Below are 23,221 nucleotides of genomic sequence, written 5' to 3'. Positions count from 1 at the left end.
AGTATCTGTCCTTACAGAAGAGAAAGAAGGATTTTAGAAAAAACACCCTATTAGTTTACTCACAGGAAATAGAAACAACTGAGCCTTTAAAAATGAGTTATATAATCATATTTATTCAATTTCATGCAACTTACCCAGGAAGTATATATTTGGAGGACAGATTGTCTCAGTGCAGTGGATAAGTTATAGTCCTCAGAACTGTGGTGTGTTTGGTGTCCAGCCCACATAATATTAACCTCTGCAAAACACATAATTTGAAATGAGCCATGAGAATGAGAACAAAGCAACTTCCATTTTCAGTCATGTATGCTGCTCTGTTGAGTGAGGAAGAAAATCTGGAACATCTCTGAAAAAAGCTAGCCAATATAATTATAATTAAAATAAGCTGCCTCAGATCACTTTTGGAAGCAAGGAGGGTATAAATTATAAACAAATAAAAAGTTGAAGCATAGCCAATAAATATGTATAGTGTATACAATATAATTAAATGCCTCCAGAAAACTGGAATGACTTCCAAAATTTACATTTTGCTAACACATTACAGTATGACAGATCATAAAAGCTAACTGGTAATGTAACAATACAGTCAATGAATGGTGATGATTTTTCAGTATGTGATAACATAGTTCTAATTAAAGAAGAATACACTGATGGGAGAAATTGCTGCCTAAATTTTGGAGTAATATATTACATAATATTCTTTCCTGATAGCATTTTTAAGAAATCTCAAAGTCTATCTATTAAAATAAGTTGCAAGGAAGAATAAATTTGCTCCTCAGATTTAAGGTCCTTCATAATGTATTACAGTTCACAGCCACCCCTAGAGACAGGTGCTTATGTTTTCTGCAACAAACAGGCTGCTAGAACAACCCCCTCAGTAGATGGCGTAGAAGAGAAGGAGCCCATGTTTTGCACTCTGTCAGTGTTTTCCACTTCCTACCTGAACTACAGATCAAAATGCCTCATTATACTATATTCCATTTTCAAAAATTATATTCATAGCTAAACTAACTTATACTTTGTTCTTTATTACGAATACAGGAGATAGAATGAACCATGGGATATGGTCATTATATGTCTGTCAGTGTAGATTAGAAATTAAATCTTTGAGGGTTTGGATTCATGGGAACTAAATAGTGAACCTAAGAGTGAAAATTTGGGGTTATTTTTCTTTGAAGTTTCCATATAATGACTGTCAAAATTTATGGCACATAGCAGAATAATTTCTTATAAGTTTTAATAAAAATTATAAGTATATATAAAATATAAGCATATATTATATATTTGCATGCAATATATATCATATATACATGCATTACATAGTATACAATGTATGTATATATTTAATATATGCATGTATGTATAATAATTTAATACATATACATATATATTTGATCTGGGTGGACTTCTTGGCCATTCATGTAGGAGATGAAACCTCTCCAGACAATCTGTGTAGGGAGTGACCACACAAAATTTGCAAAAGGGTTTTGGTAAACAAGTGATAGCTCAGAGATAAAAGAAGGACTAATTTCTGTGAGGAGAATATTATGAACAGGATTATGAAATAATAGCCCTATCGAAAGTCATTTTTATTAAAGTCATGTACTTGCAAGTATATTTATAAACCATCAGTTTATATGTAACTTAGATCCCAGTTGGTTAACATTTTGATCACATATAATAATGACCCATATATAGTATTTTTACCCAAGTAATTAAGGTAATTCTTCTTTGACAAATAAGAACTATTTCACCATAATGACTTCTAATTTCCCTGGCATAATCCTTGAAAGAACCTAGAACCTAAATCTCTGGTTTATTGGCTAGCTTATACAGCTATGAATAAGAGATATACAACATTCCCATGATACTTGATAACTTCAGATGTTATGTGGAAGTTCATTAAGAATTAATAAATTTGATGAATCTCCTAAGTCTCTTAAAAGTTCTTACAGATTGAGTACCTGAATCAAACTAAATGCTATTTTCTCTCTAGAACACATCCATTGTTGAACATTTCAGAACCCTTGACTTATAAACTTCATTACAAATAAAATCATTGTCCATTTTGTTGGTTGCTTTAGGATTTGTTTTAAAAATTTATCATAATGCATCCATGTTATGAACTCACATGGGAAAAACCAATCAGATGAGGTTAAATTAGAGGGCGATAAGATGTATTGAAACTACTTCCTTATAACCTCCACAGAAGCTCAATGGCGGAACAAAGAATCCACAAAGGTGGAGGTCAAAGACCTGTCTCTTTAGTTGTTTTAAAAGCATTTACTTCCTATCACAAACTGTGTGTAACACAAGCCCTCATTCAATGAAGTGCAGCTGTATAAACACGGTACAGTAACTGGATCCGATTGCCTTCCCTCTGTCACTTGGCAGAATTGGGGAAAATAAGAATACAGGATTTTTTTTCACAGTCTATATTCAGCTTACTTTAAGTAAAGTGATTATAAACTGTAACTTATGGAAAATTATTCTAATAGCTCTTTTGTAAATAAAATGAGAAAAAGTTAATAGTGCTTTTGCAAATATGTTCATCTTCCCTAATTCTTGAATTGATGAATTGTCTGTTCTAAGGAATAAAACAAATATTAAAGTGAAAAATAGTATTATCACAATAAACTTCTTTCTATAAAAGAATATAATTTTCAGTCAATAACAATTCTTTTTTCCTATAAGCAAATTATTGATTATACAAGCATATGGTATATTATCATGACCTTTCAATGATACAATTAGAAAAAAATATGCTGCTTGCATCAAAATGTAGATTTGTAGAAAAATATTTTAATACATTGCCCAATCACTCAATTTGCTTGGCTAAAATTAAATGGTTTTTGTGTGTTTGTGTGTAGGTTATATTTTTGAGTTTAACTTTTTTCTATTTTTAAAAATTAAGCTGTAACTTACATATAATAGAATCCATCCCTTTTAGTATCCAGTTCTATGAGTTTTTACCAAACAAGTATAGCTATGTAATCACTGTCACAATTAAGATACAAACCAGATTTCATTACCCCCAAGGGCCCCCCCCTTCACTTTGAGTTGGTGGCAGGCTGACTCTAACATGGCCCCCTGATTCAGATGATGAGATTCTGGACTTTGAACTGGCAGTGTACTGGGATAAAACTCTTTGGACCTTGGAAGAGGTGAATATGTTTTGAATGGAGGAAAAAATATACAGGGGTCCAGATGGCTGCCTATGAGAGGCAGCCTCCAATTTTGGCCCCCAATAATTCCTGTCTACTGGTGTTCATCCTCTTGTTTGATCCTTCCCTTTGAGTGTGAGATAGATTTAATGACTCCCATCTGGGGAACATAATTTTGGCAAAGCCAATGGGATGACACTCTTGGGATTAGTTTATAAAAAGACTGGCTTACGTGTTGGGTGCTTTTTCTCATACTCTCACAAATTCTGTCTGAGGAAAGTCAGTGGCCCTGTTGTGAGCTGTCCTTTGGAGAAATGCCTATGGCATGGAACTAGGAGTGCCCCAAACTAACCAGCTAGCAAGAAACTAAATTCCAAATTCCACAAGGAATTGAATCCTGCCAACAACTACATAAGTGAATTTGGAAGCAGATCCCCTCCACAGTTGAGCCTTCAGGTAACACTGCAGTCAACAGACTGCTTAACAGCTTAACTGCAACCTCATGAAAGATCTTGAGCCAGATGCACTCATGTAAACTGTATGAAGATTTCTGACCCACAGAAACTCTGGGAGAAGCCACTAGTATGTTACAATGCAGTAGATCATTAATACAGTGGTCAGTCCCCCTCAACCTCATTCTCAAGTCGCTAGTGTGCCCTGGTTTGGTTTCTTTCCTTTAGTTTTGCCTTTCTGAGGATGTTATATAAATGAATTATACAGTATTTAGCCTTTTGTATCTGATTTATTTCACTTGGTGTAATGTGTTATAGATTGTTCCTTTTTTTTTAGCTGAATAATATTTCATTTGTATACATGTACCAAAGTTTCATTTTGTTTGTTTTTATCCATTCACTAGTTGAGGAATATTTCAGTTGTTCTCCTTTTAGGCAACTACAAATGAAACATCCATAAATGTTCTAATACAAATTTTCTGTGATTTTTTTTTAATTTCACTTGGGCACAATACCTAGAAGTGAGGTTACTGAGCTGTACGGATGTTAACATTCAGCTAATTAAGAACTGTTTTCCAAAATGGCTGTGCTATTTTGGATAATCATCAACAGTGTATGAGAGATAAATTTGCCTCACACCTCTAGCAGCATTTGACATTATTTTCATTTGTATACATGTATTCAATAGCATTCTAACTTGCCATTGCCATAATGGATAATGACAACGAACTCCCCGTGTGCTTATTTACCATCTGTAAATCTTCTTCAACTGCCTATTTGAAATCTGTGCCCACATTTTAATTGGGTTATTTTTTATTGTTGAGTTTTGAGAGTTCTTCATATATTCTGCATACAAGTCCTTTATTAGATGTGTGATTTGCAAACATTTTCTTTTATGAGACTTTTTATACATTAACTATATCTTAGGAAGAACGAAAGTTTTAATTCTGATATAGTCTGATTTATATACTTGAGAATTTTGTGAAAAAATATTTTTAGTGTATATAACAAAGAACAGGGACAATTTGGGATAAGTTTTTCAGAATGATGAGAAATTTGTAAGTGTCTAGGAACTAAGAGAGTCTATATGTATTATACACCTAAAATATATCTATGTAAGTCTCTTGTTTTATACCTTGTCGGCTACTGAATTGAAAGAAATAACTCTTTAGATTGATCTGAGACATAAACAGAAGTCTATGTGGGTCTTTTTAGGCTGTATGATAGCTATTTAACCTTCAATGGTGGATAGACCAGGAAGTCTTTAGGCATCTTCGGGGTGATGATATTCACTAAGAATTTGGAATATCCTCAAGTCATAAAGGAAAAAATGGTACAGGCATATTTGCATGTTAGTGATGCTTGGCACCAAAAAAGCATGTTAGAAATATTTTATACAACATTTAGCATATTGTGTGCTGACTGTGGGACATAAAAACTGCAGAGTATTTTAGTTTACATTTTTAATTTTATAAATTATAAAAATTAAATTAAAAAGGGAAAGGAAAAAGAGTTTCAGTAAAGGAGAGAAATATTTTGAATTCCCTCTCCCAGCAGTGATTAATTTTATGCATTTACTGCCCTCTTGGATATTTTTTTATTGCTATGTAATTGACATATAATATCCTATCATTTTAAGTGTATGTAGTGATTCCATATTTATATATATTGCAAAATGATCTTCACAATAAGTCCAGTTACCATCTGTCACCATACAAAGCTACTACAGTATTATTGACTATATTCTCTCTGCTTTATAATATATCTGTATGACTTCTTATTTCATAACTGGACATTTTCTCCTTCAGAAATAGAGGTGCCTGGATCCAATTAATCTCAGATGATACATATGTCATAATTTCCAATAAGTAAGAGACATTAAGGAGCTCATCACATCCTGTTAAATGATGGTGCTAAACCTCTTGAATTGGAAAAACTACCTTATTGCCTTTTATAGGAAATTTAACACTATAAAACACCATATTATTCAATTTTTTATTGAAAATAATTGTCCCTTTGAATTTAAAGAGTCAATATGTGAATCTTTTAAAAGTTTATTTCATCTTTTTCCAACAATAAGTATGATTGATAAATGATTTTAAGAAGTTGAGTTTAGCAAACAAAAATTAGTAACATGCTCAAACTACTGAACTAAAGACTAACTGGAAAGTGTAAATACCATTGAATATTCCTTCAATTATTTTCCTATTCTCTACTATTTGAATGAATTAGTAGTGTCATCAATTTTGTCATCACAACTTCACTCACTTCCTATAGCAGCAAATAAGTGCGGTAATAAAAATTGATGACACTGCTAATTCATGTAATGAGTAGCGACTGATAATTTTTGTTGTATTTTTTAAATCTGTTCTTTGCCCCCTTAATACCAAAACACAAATTACTAGATATATCTAAAAATGTCAAATCGGTGAGAATAAACTTCATAAGCTGACTGGATCTCTATATTTTTGTTCAACACATTCGATAAATATCCAGATGTCCAGCATCATAGAAGCCAGCCATCTGAAGATTTAACTAAAATTATCCTTAAAATAAAATTTTTAATTAAAAATATTTTTCAGTTGCAGTTTAATAATATTCAGTAATATTATTAATCATCAGTAATATTTTGTGTTAGTTTCAGGTGTAAAGCAGAGTGGTTAGACAGTCATATACATTACAAAGTGTTCCCCCTGATATTCCTGGTATCCACATGACACCATACATAGTTATTATAATATTATTGAGTATATCTCCTTTGCTGTACTTTACATTCCCATGACTATTTTATAACTACCAATCTGTACTTCTCAATCCCTTTAACTTTTTCACCCAGTCCCCCACAACCATCCTCCCCCCAAGTTTTAACTTTGTATCTGAATGTTCAGCAACATGTGAATATTAAATCATGTCTCTGGTAGAGGTAACAAATAATAGCTCTAAAATTTTCACAAATACTTAATTATCATTCTAATCTTTCTGGTAATCACAACCTTAATACATTTGTTTCTTCTTTATTCATATTGAAAAGAAAGCTTTTAAATTCTAGCCTGAATAATTATAAAATAAGAATTCTCCACTTATATGTTTTTTTGTTTGTTTTTTAATTTTATTTTAATCATTGTTCAAGTACAGTTTTCTCCCACTTACTCCCATTCCAGCCCACCCACCCAACCCTCCCCTCTTCCCCCCCATTACCTCCCACACCTAGTTTTTGTCCATGTGTCCTCCAAATTTGTTCCTATAAACCCTACCCATTCCCCCCTGAAATTCCCTCTTCTCTCCCCTCTGGTCACTGTCAGTCTGTCCCCTATTTCAGTGTCTTTGGTTATATTTTGCTTGTTTCTTTGTTTTGTTGTTTAGGTTCCTGTTAAAGGCGAGATCATGTGGTATTTGTCTTTCACTGCCTGGCTTGTTTTGCTTAGCATAATGCTTTCCAGCTCCATCCATGCTGTTGCAAAGGGTAGGAGCTCCTTCTTTCTTTCTGCTGCATAGAATTCCATTGTGTAAATGTACCATAGTTTTTTGATCCATTCATTTACTGATGGGCATCTAGGCTGCTTCCAGCACCTAGCTATTGTAAATTGTGCTGCTATGAACATTGGGGTGCAAAGGTTCTTTTTTATTGGTGTTTCAGTGTTCTTAGGATATAGTCCCAGCAGTGGAATTGCAGGGTCAAAAGGCAGATCCATTTTTAGTTTTCTGAGTAAGTTCCATACTGCTCCATAGTGGTTGTACCAGTCTACAGTCCCACCAACAGTGCACTAGGGTCCCCTTTTCTCCACAACCTCTCCAACACTTGTTTGTTGCTTTGTTTATGATGGCCATTCTGACTGGTGTGAAGTGGTATCTCATTGTGGTTTTAATCTGCATCTCTCTGATAGCTAGCAATATTGAACATCATTTCATGTGTCTTTGGATTTTCTGTATGTCCTCCTTGGAGAAGTGTCTGTTCAAGTCCTTTGCCCATTTTTTACTTGGGTTACTTGTCTTCTTAGAGTGGAGTCATGTAAGTTCTTTATATATTTTGGAGATTAAACCCTTGTCTGAGGTATCATTGGCAAATATGTTTTCCCATACAGTTGGTTCTCTTTTTATTTTGATACTGTTTTCTTTACCTGTGCAAAAGCTTTTTATTTTGATGAGGTCCCATTTGTTTATTCTTTCCTTTATGTCCCTTGCTCTAGGAGACATGTCAGTAAAAAAGTTTCTGCGTAAAATATCTGAGATTTTCCTACCTACGTTCTCTTCTAGGACTTTAATGGTGTCACGGTTTATATTTAAGTCTTTTATCCACCTTGAATTTATTTTTGTATAAGGTGTAAGTTGGTGCTCAAGTTTCATTTTTTTGCACGTAGCTGTCCAGTTCTCCTAACACCATTTGTTGAAGAGGCTATTTTTATTCCATTTTATGTTGCTGCTTCCTTTGTCAAATATTAATTGACCACATTTATATGTTTATATTCTTTCAAAATATAAATAAAAACAAAGTAAAAGAATGTATAGATTTTTGGTATGAAGCAAAAAATTTATTAAAATTTATATCATGTTTCTCAATCAGAGCATCTGGTTTTCTATAATCCAAAAGCAAGAAATAATGTAATGCTTATTATTGAGTTATTGGAACAAAACCTAAAACTGTATTTGTAAGAATGCTATTATTACCTACCACAACCGCTTGTATTAAAAATTAAAAAGATGATTTTAAAATTTCAGAATTTGGACATATCCATATTTATGTCAGTTTTGTTCTATTATAAATCCCACTTGGGAGAGTCTAAGAACTAAAATTATATTTAATAAGATTTCATTTAAATTGTATATTCTTAAAAATAAATATTTATTTAGCACTGATTTGTTGAATCCTTGCTATGTACAAATTATTGTGTAGGCATTCTGATATATAAAAGAGCAAAATAGAAAAAAATTTCTTAAAGAACATACAAGCAAATAAAAGCAAAAAAATATTTAGAAAGAGTTGATTGATACAAGCAAGTTTTATATGCCTTAAAATAAAAAGAGTTCTATGTAGTTGTACATATCTTGTATTGCTTTATAGTCATTGTTTTAAAGAATGTTTTTAAAGATTATTTCAACCAGGGCTTCCATGGAAAGTGAGAACACATTCGTTTCACTCTGCCTGAGAGTTTATGTGCCCACTTTCCTACTATCTTTCTGTATATTGTCTGTCTTCAAAATGTTCTAGAAATGAGATTTTACCACAGCTCAATGCAATTCAAATGCATTGAATTGCAAATGCAAATGCAATTCAAGCATTACATGCTTGCCTTAGTGGTTAGAATTGCCTTGAGTTCCTCCCTATCTTTACTCAAGATGAAATGGATTAATAATAATAATTATTATTATAACAGCAATGATCATAAACATAAAAATGCTTAGCATGTACTAGGAAAAATGTTAAACACTTTATATGTATCAATTCATATATTACACACAGTATATTAGAAGTTAGATATTTAATTTTTATTTTATAGTTGAGGAAATGAAGATACAATGAGATTTAGTAATAACTTGCATAAGGTAAGTAATGATTATTAGTCCTATTAATATTAATAGTTTTTATGATTACTTGCACAAACTATATTTGCTAGACCCACTGTCCCTCAGTGGGTTTATGAGGAAGTGTGTGTCATCTCAGGATGAGGTAAGGAATTGGTGTGCCTCCTCCAGACTCTCTCTGTTCCCCTCTAATTGTAAGCAACCTACAGAATATTTAGTGGAGGATGCTGAGGCCCCAGGGTATGCAAAGACAGAAGGAAAACTGGAAGGATCTTGGGTAGCGAAATGATAGCATAGAGGATAGTGCTCCCACTGATGCATATTTAACCAGGTTGAATGAGAAATAAATCTTTATTGTGTCAAGTCACTGGGATTTCTTATAGCTCAGTGAACTAACTCTACTACATCTCCACTAGTAATTTTTGCTCTTAATACATATACATGTGAAGCAATAGCCACCAATATCAAATCTACCTTATTACAAATCTACTGGGTCCGGCAGAAGTAACACCTGCTTGAGTGTGGTTGGTAGGGTAACAATATGGGTGTAATAATTCATGTTTTAATTTGTACATTTTACCTAAAATATCATATGGTATGCTTGAGTGTGATACTGTTACGTTATAGAATTATATGCTTATGATTTTGTAATAAAAAGGGGGTATTATTTGTGCCAGACGCTGTATATTCTCCATCAATCAATGTTTCCTACAGCCTGGCTTCAATGGGGAAAGCACTTCACAACATACTGAGCTAAAATGGTACCTAAGTTTCAAAAAGCATCCTTCAAGTAGAGTAGCTAAATGTCTTGTTATTTTCTTCTCACAGATCTTCCAAAACGACTGCTTCAAAGAAATGGCTATGCAAAATCCAGAACACAGCCTGTAGATCTGTCCTTTCTCTCTTTCTTCTGTTGCCTTGCATCATCCTTAACTTCACTCTAATGAAAGGCTTCCCTTGCCTTCAGACAGGTCTATGTAAAGGGGCTGGGAATGTCAAGGAAAGAAAACAGTCTCATATTTTGTTATCCCAGTTGAATTCCTATGTTCTTCCAAGAGTGCTCATTGTCTTCCCAACACCATTCCTGCTTTTCTACTCAAGTCCTCTCATCATCTCCCCACTTCGGAAAGCCCATACCTGACTATTCAAGTTTCTCCAAATGCAGATGAATCTTAATTTTATTCACCAAAGACCCGTCATTTTATTAGTTATGCAGGATTGTATAGCTCCCTTTACTATGTAAATATATAAAGAACAGGATGGTTTAGTAGGAAACTTTCCCAGTTGCCTTGCCAGATCAAGGACTAAGAGCTTTTAGAAGACCTAAGCAGAACCGTGGGCTTTCTTAGAGAGGAGAAAAGCTAGAGGACCTGTTCTGTTCTGTGACACAGGTGGTTAAATTCAAATGTTAGGAAAAAAGTCCCTATAATAAGCAAGAGGTATTAGGAATAGAAAGGGAAGCAGAGAGGCGGGTCTTCAGGAGTGATAATTGTAAAGACAAAAGACAGGAGCTTATGCTAGAACTGGGTGAGCCCCCAACCGTCTCTGACTTCCAATCTCTCTCCACACTGGAAGCTCTTTGTTTAACCCTTTCCAGGTTAGAGCCCTTATCCAAATCCACAAAACATCACAGCCAATCATATCTTGAAACAAAATGTGAACTTCCCTCACCTGTATCAGGCAGGTGGAATAGAAAGAGAGAGAGGGTTGCTCATCCCACTACAGAGAGAGATGTTTTTTTCAGTTTCCCAGATTGAAAGGGTAAATGCAGTTCCCTCCTGAAATATTATTGGACATGTTAAAATAATATTTCAGCTTTATGATGAGCTAAATGCCTTTATACAGGCAGGCTTTATACAGGCAAGGATGAATTTCATTGAGAAAAAGGTGCATCTAATTTCTAAGAAACAGTTTACAACAGAGATTTCTAAATATTCCTCAAACATATGAGGAAATTGCACACATACATGTTTTGGTAATGAAAAGGGAAAGGTTGAAAGTGAATCTATGAAAATCTAGACATTCACATACATGTATACCTGTGCATATATGTGTTTGTATATATTTAAGGTAGACAGATATGAAAATATATACTTTCAAATTACATTCCACATTTAGGTATGCAGATATATAGTATGGTGCTAACGGCTTCTGCTATGGACAGAATAGTAATAAATAGTATGTTTATGTATGAAAGCAGAGAGAGATCCGCTTTGCAGCTATTCAAAGCAGACTGAGCTTTATTGCAAGTTGTCAATCCATATATTCTCTGTAACACTTCCAACCCATGAGATAAACTGGCCACCTACTGGCTTAAGAACAAAATTATAATTTTTGTTTTTACTGTGTACTGTATATTGCAAGATTATATACAAGGTTGCCTGAAAGTAATCTTATGAATCAGACAGTTTGATTTCACTGTATACTCTTCCTTCTCTAAACTCCATTATTCTCTATTTATATCCCTCTACTACTACTCATTTTGTATGTTGATATTGGTCAAGACCAAATAATCCCTTAGATTTCTCTTCTTTTAGTTCAAAGTTCCACTTCCTCATCCCTAGACCGTGAACCAGGTAATCTTGCTAGAGAATCCTGATTTATATGCAAAGAGCTCTTCTTCACTCAATAGAAAAAAATGTATTATTTAACTAAAGTATTCTTAAGTGGTTTACATACTGAAGTTTCCAAAATATAATAGATTGATGATGAGGTATTTTTGTTTAAGGGAAGTTCCCATACTTCTCAACCATGTAGAAATAGCTGTGTCTTTAGGATAACTAACCCTTCTCTGCAAAATTAGCAGAATTAAATAAAAAGCCTTGGATATATGTTATCAGTGTTACATTTAAAACTAATTACCAATTTGACAATTTGGATGTTTCATGAAGATTGCATATCCATCTTATAAAACCAAATCCCAGCGCACTTGGATCTTGGTTGTCAGCAGCAACATTAACACCAAGACTTAGGTTTGGGTGCAGTTAGCGATTTTTACCTTACAGTACACTCAGGCTCTAAGGAATATACATGTTTTACATAGATTAAAAGCAAGAAACCTTCCAAAGTATTTAATGACATATATTTGGCATTCACCATGAATGACAAATTCACCAGCACAATCAGGGGGCAGAAATCGTGGGAGAAGAGCTGTCTTTATGTCAATAGAGGCAGCTAGGATTGGCAAGCACTCCCACGCACTCCTGTGCAGTATGCTCGCCTGTGGTGAAGCACGATGAACTTCTGCTGTATTATCTTTGGAACAATGAGTTATATAATTTGTCTCCACAAGTCACAGAATCCAAGAACAAATAACCTCTGATGTTTGAAAGGAGAGCAACATAAGGAAATTAACAGGGAAACAAAACAACCAGGGATTGTCCAGAAAAAGGAAAAACAGGAAAAAATTGCACTAAAGCCATTAGTTAGAAAGTGGCCACAATCTGTTTTCATTCTCTCCCTAATTAACCTCATGGATGTAGATTACCCCTGTCAACAACAATAAATACCTACCAGGATCTCTTTGCCAATAATAAGAGCTTTCTATTGCTCTTACCATTTCCCTTTGTGTTTTGAAACTGACTTTTACCACCTCATGGCAAGTGAGTCTGATTTGCATGTTAGAAACATTCAATATTACTGAATGTCCCAGTAGGAATAAGCCAGTCCATCCTTTGTGAATGGTGTCATTTTGATGTAGATTAGTATTGTCACTGGTCTTTGAGGAAGCAATCTGTTCTTCATAGATTTCCCCTTGTACATTTGGGGACTACTGTTCCACATTCTGTTATTACCACTTGTTGACACATCTTAGAACTGAATGTCATTTGTTACTCTAATGAGTTACTTTTCCTTTTCCCCTGTCCCCTTCAAGTACTCCTTACATCTCAGTGAATGAAAGAGAAAAAAACAATGACTATCGAGTCTTAGTACTACTGGAGAAATAATTCTCATGTAATATTCTTTGACCTTTGGGCACTGGGAGATGGAAGTGGTTATGCAGGAACATATCCTCTATTATTCTAGTAGGGATAAGTTCATATTCTGCTCCCTAGATCCCCCAACCATGACCCCACTGCTACATGACCTTCAAACCTAAATGCTATTTATTTCAACCTATGCTTCTTGTCCCCCCACCCCCGATCTTGTTATATGACTCTTGTACCTTCCATCACTCCCTTTATCCTCTCTTTAACCTGTATCAAGATGCTACTATGGTCCTTGCTGGTGTGGCTCAGTTGATTGGAAGATCATCCCATACACTGAAAGTTTGTGGGTTCAATTCCTGGTCAGGGCACATATCTAGATTGTGATCTAGATTGTGGGGTTCAATCTCCAGTTGGGGCACATATCGAAGGTAGCCAATCGATGGTTCTTTCTCACATGATGTTTCTCTCTCTCTCTCTCTCTCTCTAAAACACTGAAAAAAATGTCCTTGACTGAGGGTAATAAATAGATACATACATACATACATACATACATACATACATACGATGCCAGTATGGGGTTCCATCAATCCACTGTGTCACCTACTTCCTCCCCTTCCTGTCCCATACTCACTTTCCTAGATTGAGGCCTCATTGTTTCAGTAGAATCAGCAAATATTCATGGCATGGTGTCTGTGCCAGGTGCACTGTCCTGAATTGCTCACAATCTAGTGCATGGGTCAGCAAATGCCTGTTATGGGCCAAATCCAGCCCATAATATGCTTTATACAGCCAGCAAGCTAAGAATGATTTTCATATTTTTAAATGATTAAAGTAAAATCAGAAGAGTAACAGTATGACACATGAATGTTACGTGAAAAGAAAATATGTTTTCCTCTTTCTCCTCCTCATGTACTCTCTACTCCCTGGGCTTTGTGAACACTCACAACCCTTTCATGCTGCCCTGTCTTTGTGCAACCTGTCCAAATATTCTTCATTTTTTGAGGCCCACTACCTATGTAGTTTTCTTCAGGAAAGCACATTTGGCCTTCTCCAGCCACAATTATTATGCAATGCTTATTACTCCTAGGCCTTTAACCTCACAAGGTCTCTGCTACTCTGCATCCTCCCCTATTTTATAATGAAAGAGATTAATTTTTCTATCTTTGTGTTTCCTGTGGCACCTACCATTGTATCTTTGCAGAATAGACCCTAGTACAGTTTTTCTTGATTAAACCAACGTTTAACAAGTAAAACTGGTTCATTTGAGTAGTTAATAATCAGGTAACCCTACTTTATTTGCTAAATACGTGTATTTTCACTAGTAAAATCAATGCTTTTTAAAATTTTTCCTTTTTTCTTTACCCTGACAGAATCCTTCTCTCTAATTTCAGTCATATCCAAACATTTCAGTCTGCAAAACATGATCCTTTGACCTTCCCCTTCCCTAATTTGTTTTTATCTCAAATATCTTAAAAGAACAGATGACTTACTTCCTTACATGCCATTCATTCTTAAATTCATTGTTAATATCACTTAATTCTTTCCAAAATTCTTGGCTTCTTTTCTTTTCTTTCTTTTTTATTTGCCAAAACTAAAGCCCTCTTTTTAGTTACTATCCTATTTGAACTTTCTGAATCATTTAACCACTACTTCTGTCTGGAAACTCTTCTTTTGGCTTCACTAACGTCCTTTGCTCCCAGTTCTCCTTCTTGACTCAGGCCAGGCCCACGTCCCTGACTTCTTTCCTTATTCTCACCCACCTGAAAAAAACCAACTTTTGTTTTCTTTGTTCCCCGCTCCCATTGTTTTTCAGGGTGTGCTATCAACTGAAATGATTTCAATAATCAATTATCCAGAAATGGATGACCCCCAAATATTGCAGTCCACAGGTCTCTGTCAACTTCTGGGTCTGAATGCCCTGTGAGGACTCTACACTTAGTTTGCCCTGAATTTATCTCACTGTCTCGCTGCCCCTGTTGTCCTTTCTTTCCTGAAGGCAACAGCATCATCTGGGCCCCCCACACAAGGGCAGTAACTGTCAGGACCGAAATGAAAGTGAAACTCAGTATCAGTGCTTTTCTGCATCCTTCTGCTTCTCAGTAGGTATTTATGAAGTACTTAACACACAATCAGGACAAATTCATTATTTCTGAATGCATGAAATTTTTAAATGACTTCACATTAGCCTGTGATACTGTTTTCTAATATGCTGTACCAAACTTAAATGTTTACTTCAATAACTTCTTAAACATTTTTAAATTCCCCAATAAAAAATGGTAAAAATACATAGAACTATCCATGCAAGTTTTTTGCAGTGTAACCCCCATTTGCTTGCAAAATCCACAGGAAGTCAATCAAGGCTTCCCTGTTCCTTTGCCCCTCCTATCTGCCATTCCAAGAAGGAGTGGTTACACTTTGAACTGGACTTAATCCATCAAATACAAAGAACTATGTATTTCATCAAAGAATACTCTTCCTAAGAGTGTTTTTTACTTACTCTAACTTCTAAAATAAGTTGTTGCAAACATATTACAACATCATTATTATCAGGAACTGTTATTTTTAAGGTTATTGTGCATGCAATGTTAAGGTAAAGGTCATGAAGCAGAGTATGATCAAAATCCAAGGCTCACACTGAACACTCCCCAGCAAACCCAACACCCATGAGTTCACAATAACGCACTTTAATCTCTGAGTTTTACAGTGCAATGTGAATTTGCACAGCCACAAATTTATTAGTAGATAACACGACAAATGAATATGTCAAAACAATTATGTTAACACATTTCTCCAAGTAATTCTGTCTTTTCTTGTGGTGCACTTATCTGAAATCCTAGCAAATAACAACAAAGAAACAAACAAAAAAACACAAAACTAATTCTTCTGGTCTTGCAGAGTTGCATAACATGATTTCCTATAATGATGTCACGTTTGATGCTGAAGTCCATGTGAAACAGATTAACTGTGACCAAATTAGCATTCTTTTGCAAGATCAGTTAATATGCACATTTTAAAACGTGAAACACACACATACTTCAAGATGCAACTAAATGATTCTCAAACACCATGGTGTAAATTACTTCAACCTCATAAATATCTATCTTATAAATTAGAAATTGCTTTTTATTTGTTTCCTTAAACAACCAACATGACAACCTCAGTAATTCTGGTGCGTTTTCATACTTTAGAAACTTACTAGGAAAATGCTTTAGTTGCATTTCTTAAGGGACGGGTGTTGGATAATGCTTCGTTTGTTCTTATGTTCTTGTGTTCCCGACTGTCTTTAGGAAAGATTGATGTTTAGTGTCACTGCTAGGAAGTGCAAACTGTTCAGCCTCACTGCAATCTCTGTCCTCATCCTCTTGCTCCACAGGATACCACATATTTTGGCAGCCAGCATTCAGATGGGAAGTATTTTAATGGCAATAAGTGATGCCAATGAAGTATTTCCCACAATGCTCAAAACAGTGGTTGGAGGCTAAGGCACCAAATGGCATTACTAAAGGGAATAAATGAGTATGTTAGCTATTTATCTAACCAACGCTAAAAGACATTCAAAATTTCCTCTCTCATTAAACTTTTCACCAAAATACCATCCTTATGATAGCCTGGGAGAATCTGGATCTGTTTAACACTGCCTTGACCCTCTTTTTCCAGACATAAGATCTTAGTGATCAATTGTGTTAATAATAGCAATTGTCAGCGTGCTTTTTAGAAGTAATTTCCACAGTATAACAGGTTCCAGCTATATTCCTCCACCCCTATGGAGAGTAGAGCAATGGGAGGGAACCCTTTTCAATGTAAGTAAAATGAAAGGAATGTATATAAGATGACATGAAACAGGTGTTTAAGAAGCATTGCACTTCTTAGTGGGAAAAAAAGGTGCTATTGTGGAAGCAAGATGTTCAGAAGCTGTGTGATTATGGTAAAGTCACTTAAAGTTCATAATATTCTCATCTCTATGAGTAAGTTAAGGTATTGCTGAGAACAATGTGCTATAATCACAAAGTCAAATGGGAATAGATTGTGGATTTTACTCTCTTATAAATAAGCTACTCATTTGATTCCCTCAAGTTGCAAATGCAGTCAAAGCCACCAAATCCAGTGAAAACAACTAACCACATGGTGATCTGACCTACCACCACAGTCTTTTTTTCTTCATGCTTTAAGCAAATGACTTACATGTTTGAACCATCCAAGGAAATAGACATTCAATAGTTTTCAAGTGAAACCATTAAGCAGAAATACTCAAACTGATTAGCAGCCATGAGTGGTTTCTCTAGTAAGCTTTTTAAAAAATATTTTGGTGTTTGTTGTTATTTTTAAAGGTAAGAACAATTCAAATAATCTTTCTAAAATGGATGATGAGGATATCTAGATGATTATATATTTTGATTAATAGAGAAATACAACTCACATGAATGATCAATTTTCAAAGAATTAGTCTAACATAAAATAGGTTAAAATAATCTACACTGAGATATTTAAATCTTTCTCTGTTGTTCCAAAAAGTATGTAATATTGAATTGCCCCAGGACCATTTCATACCCTGAGCTATGTTGGATGACACATGTGCAGACAATGTGTTTTGTGAGAAGCTCTTGGTTTCAGCAGCCTCAGACACTGCCTTTAACATAATGACATTTATCTGTTGCTTGGCTTTGGGGATTCTTGTTCACCACTGAATGAAACAGAACACTGACACTGTGCTATAGATTCAGAGCTGCTTCAAAACAAAATATTGTTAAATACTTCAAAACAGTGTAAAGACATTAGTATGTCTCTTCCTCCCTCCCTCCCCCATCCTCCCCTTTTCTCTCTTTCTCTTTCTCTCTTTCACTATTTATTTCTCCTCCCTCCCCCCTCCCTCCCTCCCTCCCTCCCTTCCTTCCTTCCTTCCTTTCTTCCTTCCTTCCTTCTTCCTTCCTTCCTCTTCTTCTCTCTCTCTCTCCCTCTCCCTTTCCCTCTCCCTCTCTTTCTTCCACAAGGACCTCCTGGGGCCCTCTTCTCCTGCATAACCTCTACCATGTTGGGGCTATGCTCTTAGAACTGATTACAAAGGACTATTTTCACTTTCAAAAAGAGTACATGAATATAGTTACACTCTCATCTAGAATGAGGATTTTTCTAGTAATGTAAAATGTGAAAAATTTTAAATGCCTCAAATTCTAGTGTAAATTAACCCAAATCATTGTATTAATAATATATAAATATGTACATAATATGTATGAAATAGATTCATATCAATAATATATAAGGAATATTATATATTAATGTTAATAATACATATTCCTTAGTCTCCTTCAGCTTTAGCTTCTTCATTAGGACAATGATATTTCTGCAAAAAGTTGTTTAAAAGTATTGTATCAATAGAACTTCACATTCATTTGCACAAACACTTTCAATGAGCTGCATCTTATTCGGTATGGAACAAACAAACAATGGCTAACAATAGCATTAGCCAGTAAAATAGAGATTTTTTTAATAAATTGAAAATTTGAACAAAGGTAAAAGAGAAATGGAAGGAAGGACGGAAGGGAAGGAAGGAAGGAAGGAAGGAAGGAAGGAAGGAAGGAAGGAAGGAAGGAAGGAAGGAAGGAAGGAAGGAAGGGAAGGAAGGAAGGAAGGGAAGGAAGGAGGGAAAGAAAAATGAAGAGAAAGAGGGAGGAAGGAAGGGAGGGGTGAAGGAGAGAAAAAAATTATAACTTGATAGTAACCAAGTATTATATGTTACAGAGTTATTACAATGTTATTATCTACAAGTTAGTATCTTGACTCTTAATTTTCATTATCAGTTAAGGATTAATATCCTGCTTAATTTTGTATGTGGATCTCATAGCTGTTTTTTCTATATCAAATACAAAAATTGTGTCCCTTTGCATTTGATGTGTATAATACAAACTATATAAAGTTTGTTATATATGTTATTATTATTGTTCATTCTATTAGAGTTGTCCCAGTTTTTCATCCTTTGTGCTCTTCCTCCCAGCCCTACTGCTGCTCCCAGTCAGTCCCCTTACTGTTGTCTGTGCCCAGGGTTGTTTGTACACGTTCTTTGACTAACCCCTTCCCTTTCTTTCCACCATTCCCCTCACCCCTGGATCTGTTCATCTGTTCCACATTTCAATGCCTCTGGTTCTGTTTTGCTCATTACTTTATTTTCTCCTTTTACTTTATTAGACTCCTTTTATAAGTGGCATCAAATAGTATTTGTCTATCACCAACTGGCTTATTTTACTTAGCATAATAGTCTCCAGTTCCAACCATGCTGTCCCAAAAGGTAGGAGTTCTTTTTTCTTTCTGCTACATAGTATTCCATTGAATACATGTACCCCAGTTTTTCAATCCATTCATCTCTTGATGGGCACTTAGGCCATTTTCAAATCTTAGATATGCAAATAGTACTGCTAAGAACATAGGGGTGCATAAATTGTTTTGAACTGGTGTTTGGAATTCTTAGGGTTTATTCCCAGAAATGGAATTTCTGGGTCAAAGGCAGTTCCTTTTTAATTTTTTGAGGAAACTCCATACTCTTTTCCACAGTGGCTGCACCAGTCTGCATTCCCACCAACAATGCACTAAGGTTCCCTTTTCTCCACATTCTTATCAGCACTTTTTCTTTGTTGGTTTATTAATGATAGTCATTCTGGCAAGTGTGAGGTGATATCTCATTGTGGTTTGAATTTGCATCTCTCTGATAGCTAGTGATGTTGAGCATTTTTTCATATGTCTATGGGCCCTCTTGGAGAAGTATCCTCCTTGGAGAAATACCTATTCAAGTTCTTTGTGCATTTTTAATTTTTTTTTAATTTTTATTTTAAGTATATTTTATTGACTATGCTATTACAGTTATCCCATTTTTTTCTCCCCTTTAGCCCCCTCCACCCTGTACTCCACCCCCCACCATCATTCCCCCACCTTAGTTCATGTCCATGGGTCATACATGTAAGTTCTTTGGCTTCTCCATTTCCTATACTATTCTTAACCTCTCCCTGTCTGTTTTGCACCTGTCAATTTTGCTTCTTATGCCTTGTATCTTTTCCCCCATTCTCCTCCCTCCTCCTTCCCACTGATGACCCTTCACATGATCTCTATTTCTGTGATTCTTTTCCTGTTCTAGTTTTTGCTTGGTTTGTTTTTGTTTCTGTCTTTGCTTTTTTGGGTTCAGTTGTTGATAGCTGTGAGTTTGTTGTCCTTTTACTGTGTTCTTCTTTTTCTTGGCTTTGATCTTTTTCTTAGATGAGTCCCTTTAATATTTCATATAAGGGCTTGGTGATGAAGAACTCCTTTAGCTTATCTTATCTGGGAAGCATTTTACCCTTCCATTCTAAATGGTAGCTTTACTGCATAGATTAAAGCTATATATCTTGGATGTAGGTCCTGGCTTTTAATGACTTTTAATACTTTTTTCCAGCTGCTTCTTGCCTGTGAGGTTTCTTTTGAGAAATCAGTTGATAGTCTTATGGGAACTCCTTTATAGGTAACAGTCTCCTTTTCTTTTGCTGCTTTTAAGATTCTCTCCTTATCTTTAATCTTTGGCAATTTAATATCGCTGTGTCTTGGTATGGTCCTCTTTGGGTCCTACCTGTTTGGGATATTCTGAGCTTCCTGGACTTGTATGTCTATCTCCTTTGCCAGTTTGGGGAATTTTTCTTTCATTATGTTTTCAAATAGTTTTAAATTACTTGCTCTTCCTCTCCTCCTTCTGGCACCCCTATGATTCAGATGTTGGAACATATAAGCTGTTCCAGACATTCCAAAGCTTCTCCTCATTTTTTGAATTCTTGTGTCTTCATTTTCTTCCAGTTGACTGTTTATTTCTTCCTTTTGTTCCAGACTGTTGATTTGAGTCCTGGTTTCCTTCCCTTCACTGTTGATCCCCTGTATATTTTTTCTTTATTTCACTTTGCGTAGCTTTCACTTCTTCCTTTATTTTTTATTGTACTCAATCATTTCTGTGCACATCCTGATTACCAGTGTTTTGAACTGTGCTTCTGATAGGTTGGCTATCTCCTCCTCCACTTAGTTCTTTTTCTGGAGTTTTGATCTTTCTTTCACATGGGCCATATTTCTTTGTCTTGGCATACCTATTATGTAGTAAGGGGTGGAGCCTTAGGTATTTGCCAGGGCAGAGCACCTCACTTCACTACATTCTGATGCTATATGTGTGGGAGGAGTCAGAGAGGGAACAATACTACTTGCTCAGTTCTCACCCCTTTCAGTCACTTTTCCTGCTTCCCACAGATGAATTGTGCCCTTCCAGGAGCTGATTCCTGGGTGGGTAGGCTTGTGTATGTTCTAGGACCCAATGGGCTCCTCCAAAAGACTCTTCTGTGAGGCTAGCAGTATCTCCTGCCCCCACAACACCCACAGGTTTTTACAGTCAGAGGTTTTGAGGCTTTATTTTCCCAGAACCCAGGGTTACACAGTCTGTCTCCCTCCCTAGTTGTTCCTCTCTGTTTATCCGCATGCAAATGTGGGACCTGCCAGTCTGCCAGCACTGCCTTGCCTGCCTAGTCTTCTAGATGCCACCTTGCTGTGCATCTGCACCTCCCCTGCTGCCCATCTCCACCCCTCCTGCCAGCCTAGATGAATATTTCTTCTTCAACTTCTTGGTTGTTGGACTTCCATACAGTTTGGTTTTTCTGGCAGTTCTGGTTACGTTTTGTTTTTAAGTTAGTTGTTCCTCTTTTGGTTTTGCAAGGAAGCAAATTATATCTACCATCTTGCCTGCAAGTCCCCTTTGTCCATTTTTAAATTGCAGTGTCCGTCTTCTTGGTGTTAAGTCATATGAGTTCTTCATGTATTTCTGAGAGTTAATCTTTGTTCTATGTATCATTGGCAAATATGTTCTCCCATATAGTTTCCTTTTTATTTTGATGATGGTTTCCTTAGCCATATGAAAGCTTTTCAACTTGATGAAATCTCATTTGTTTATTTTTTTTTCTTTTATTTCCCTTGCCCTAGAAGATAAATCAGCAACATTATTGCTATGTGGGGTATCTGAAATTTTACTGCCTATGTTTTCTGGTAGGACTTTTATGGTATCATGACTTACATTTAAGTCTTTTATCCATTTTGGGCTTTTTCTGGTGTTAAATTCACCTTCTCTTCTCCAGTTATTTAATATTCTGGTCCTTCGTCATCTTATCTCACCTAATGGCAGTTCTAGGGTACTCTTATTTCTTGGTGTAACTTCTTATTTTTTTTCCCTTGGAATGTCAGTATGACACATGTCCTTGTCACATAGGCTCTGCACATATTTCTTCATTTTTTTACTACGGTATATTCAATCCCTAGAGATTAACAAGTTTTCACATAAAGAAGGAAAATGAGAGTCAGAGAAAGTGAGTATTTTGCCCAAGGGCACAAAGTAATTTAGTGACAAAACTGGACTAATACCACAAATAATCACCTCTTACATATGTGTAAAAATTTACAGTGAGCCATATGCTTTACTATACTTTATGTATTGCAATCACAGTTGCAACAAATTAACAAATTAATGTGGCATATGGGAAAACAGAAATAAAATTTTGGAGACTGGGATTATAGTTTGAAGATAGTTTGGTGACTTCGTATAAAACTAAACATACACTTACCACATGACCCAGCATCTCTGGTCTTTGAGCATTTACCCAAAGAAGTTGAAAATATATCCACACAAAATCCTGCACATGGCTATTTACAGAAGCCTTAGTCATAACTGTTAACATTTGGAAGCAACCAAAACGTCCTTCAGTAACATTTTGTGATGTCACAAAATAGATAATGGTGAATGGATAAACTGTGTTATATCCAGACAATGGAATATTACTCAGCACTGAAAAGAAATGAGTTATTGGGTTGTGAAAAGATAGGAGGAACCTTAAGTGCATACTAATAGGTGAAAGGAGTCCATCTAAAAAGGCTACATAATGTATAATTCCAACTATATGACTTTCTGGAAACAGCAAAACTCTGGAGGGAATAAAAAGATCAGTGGTTGCCAGGGTTGGAGCAGGGGGGTGGGGGTGAAAAGGTGGAGCACACAGAGGAATTTTAGGGCCATGAATATACTCTGCATGATACATAATGATGGATACATGTCACAAACTTGTACAAACCCACAGAATATACACCAAGAGTAAATTATAATGTAAATTATGGACTTTGG

At 35.5% G+C, this 23,221-nt stretch overlaps 1 protein-coding gene across 1 annotated transcript in view; it reads right to left on the bottom strand.

Annotated features, from left to right (window-relative positions):
• AGMO (alkylglycerol monooxygenase) overlaps positions 1 to 23,221 on the bottom strand; it is a 295,617-nt gene that overhangs the window by 182,788 nt on the left and 89,608 nt on the right. Inside the window, exon 5 of the mRNA XM_045827861.1 lies at positions 135 to 238. Within this exon, the coding sequence (XP_045683817.1) occupies positions 135 to 238 (104 nt within the window). The remainder of the gene's footprint in view (positions 1 to 134; positions 239 to 23,221) is intronic.

Source organism: Phyllostomus hastatus, unplaced genomic scaffold (genome assembly GCF_019186645.2).
Source record: "Phyllostomus hastatus isolate PE091 unplaced genomic scaffold, TTU_PhHast_1.1 phas_scaffold_78, whole genome shotgun sequence".
Classification (NCBI taxonomy): Eukaryota; Metazoa; Chordata; class Mammalia; order Chiroptera; family Phyllostomidae; genus Phyllostomus; species Phyllostomus hastatus.
Note: the sequence above shows the minus strand (reverse complement) of the source record. Positions and strands in the feature narration are given on the sequence as shown.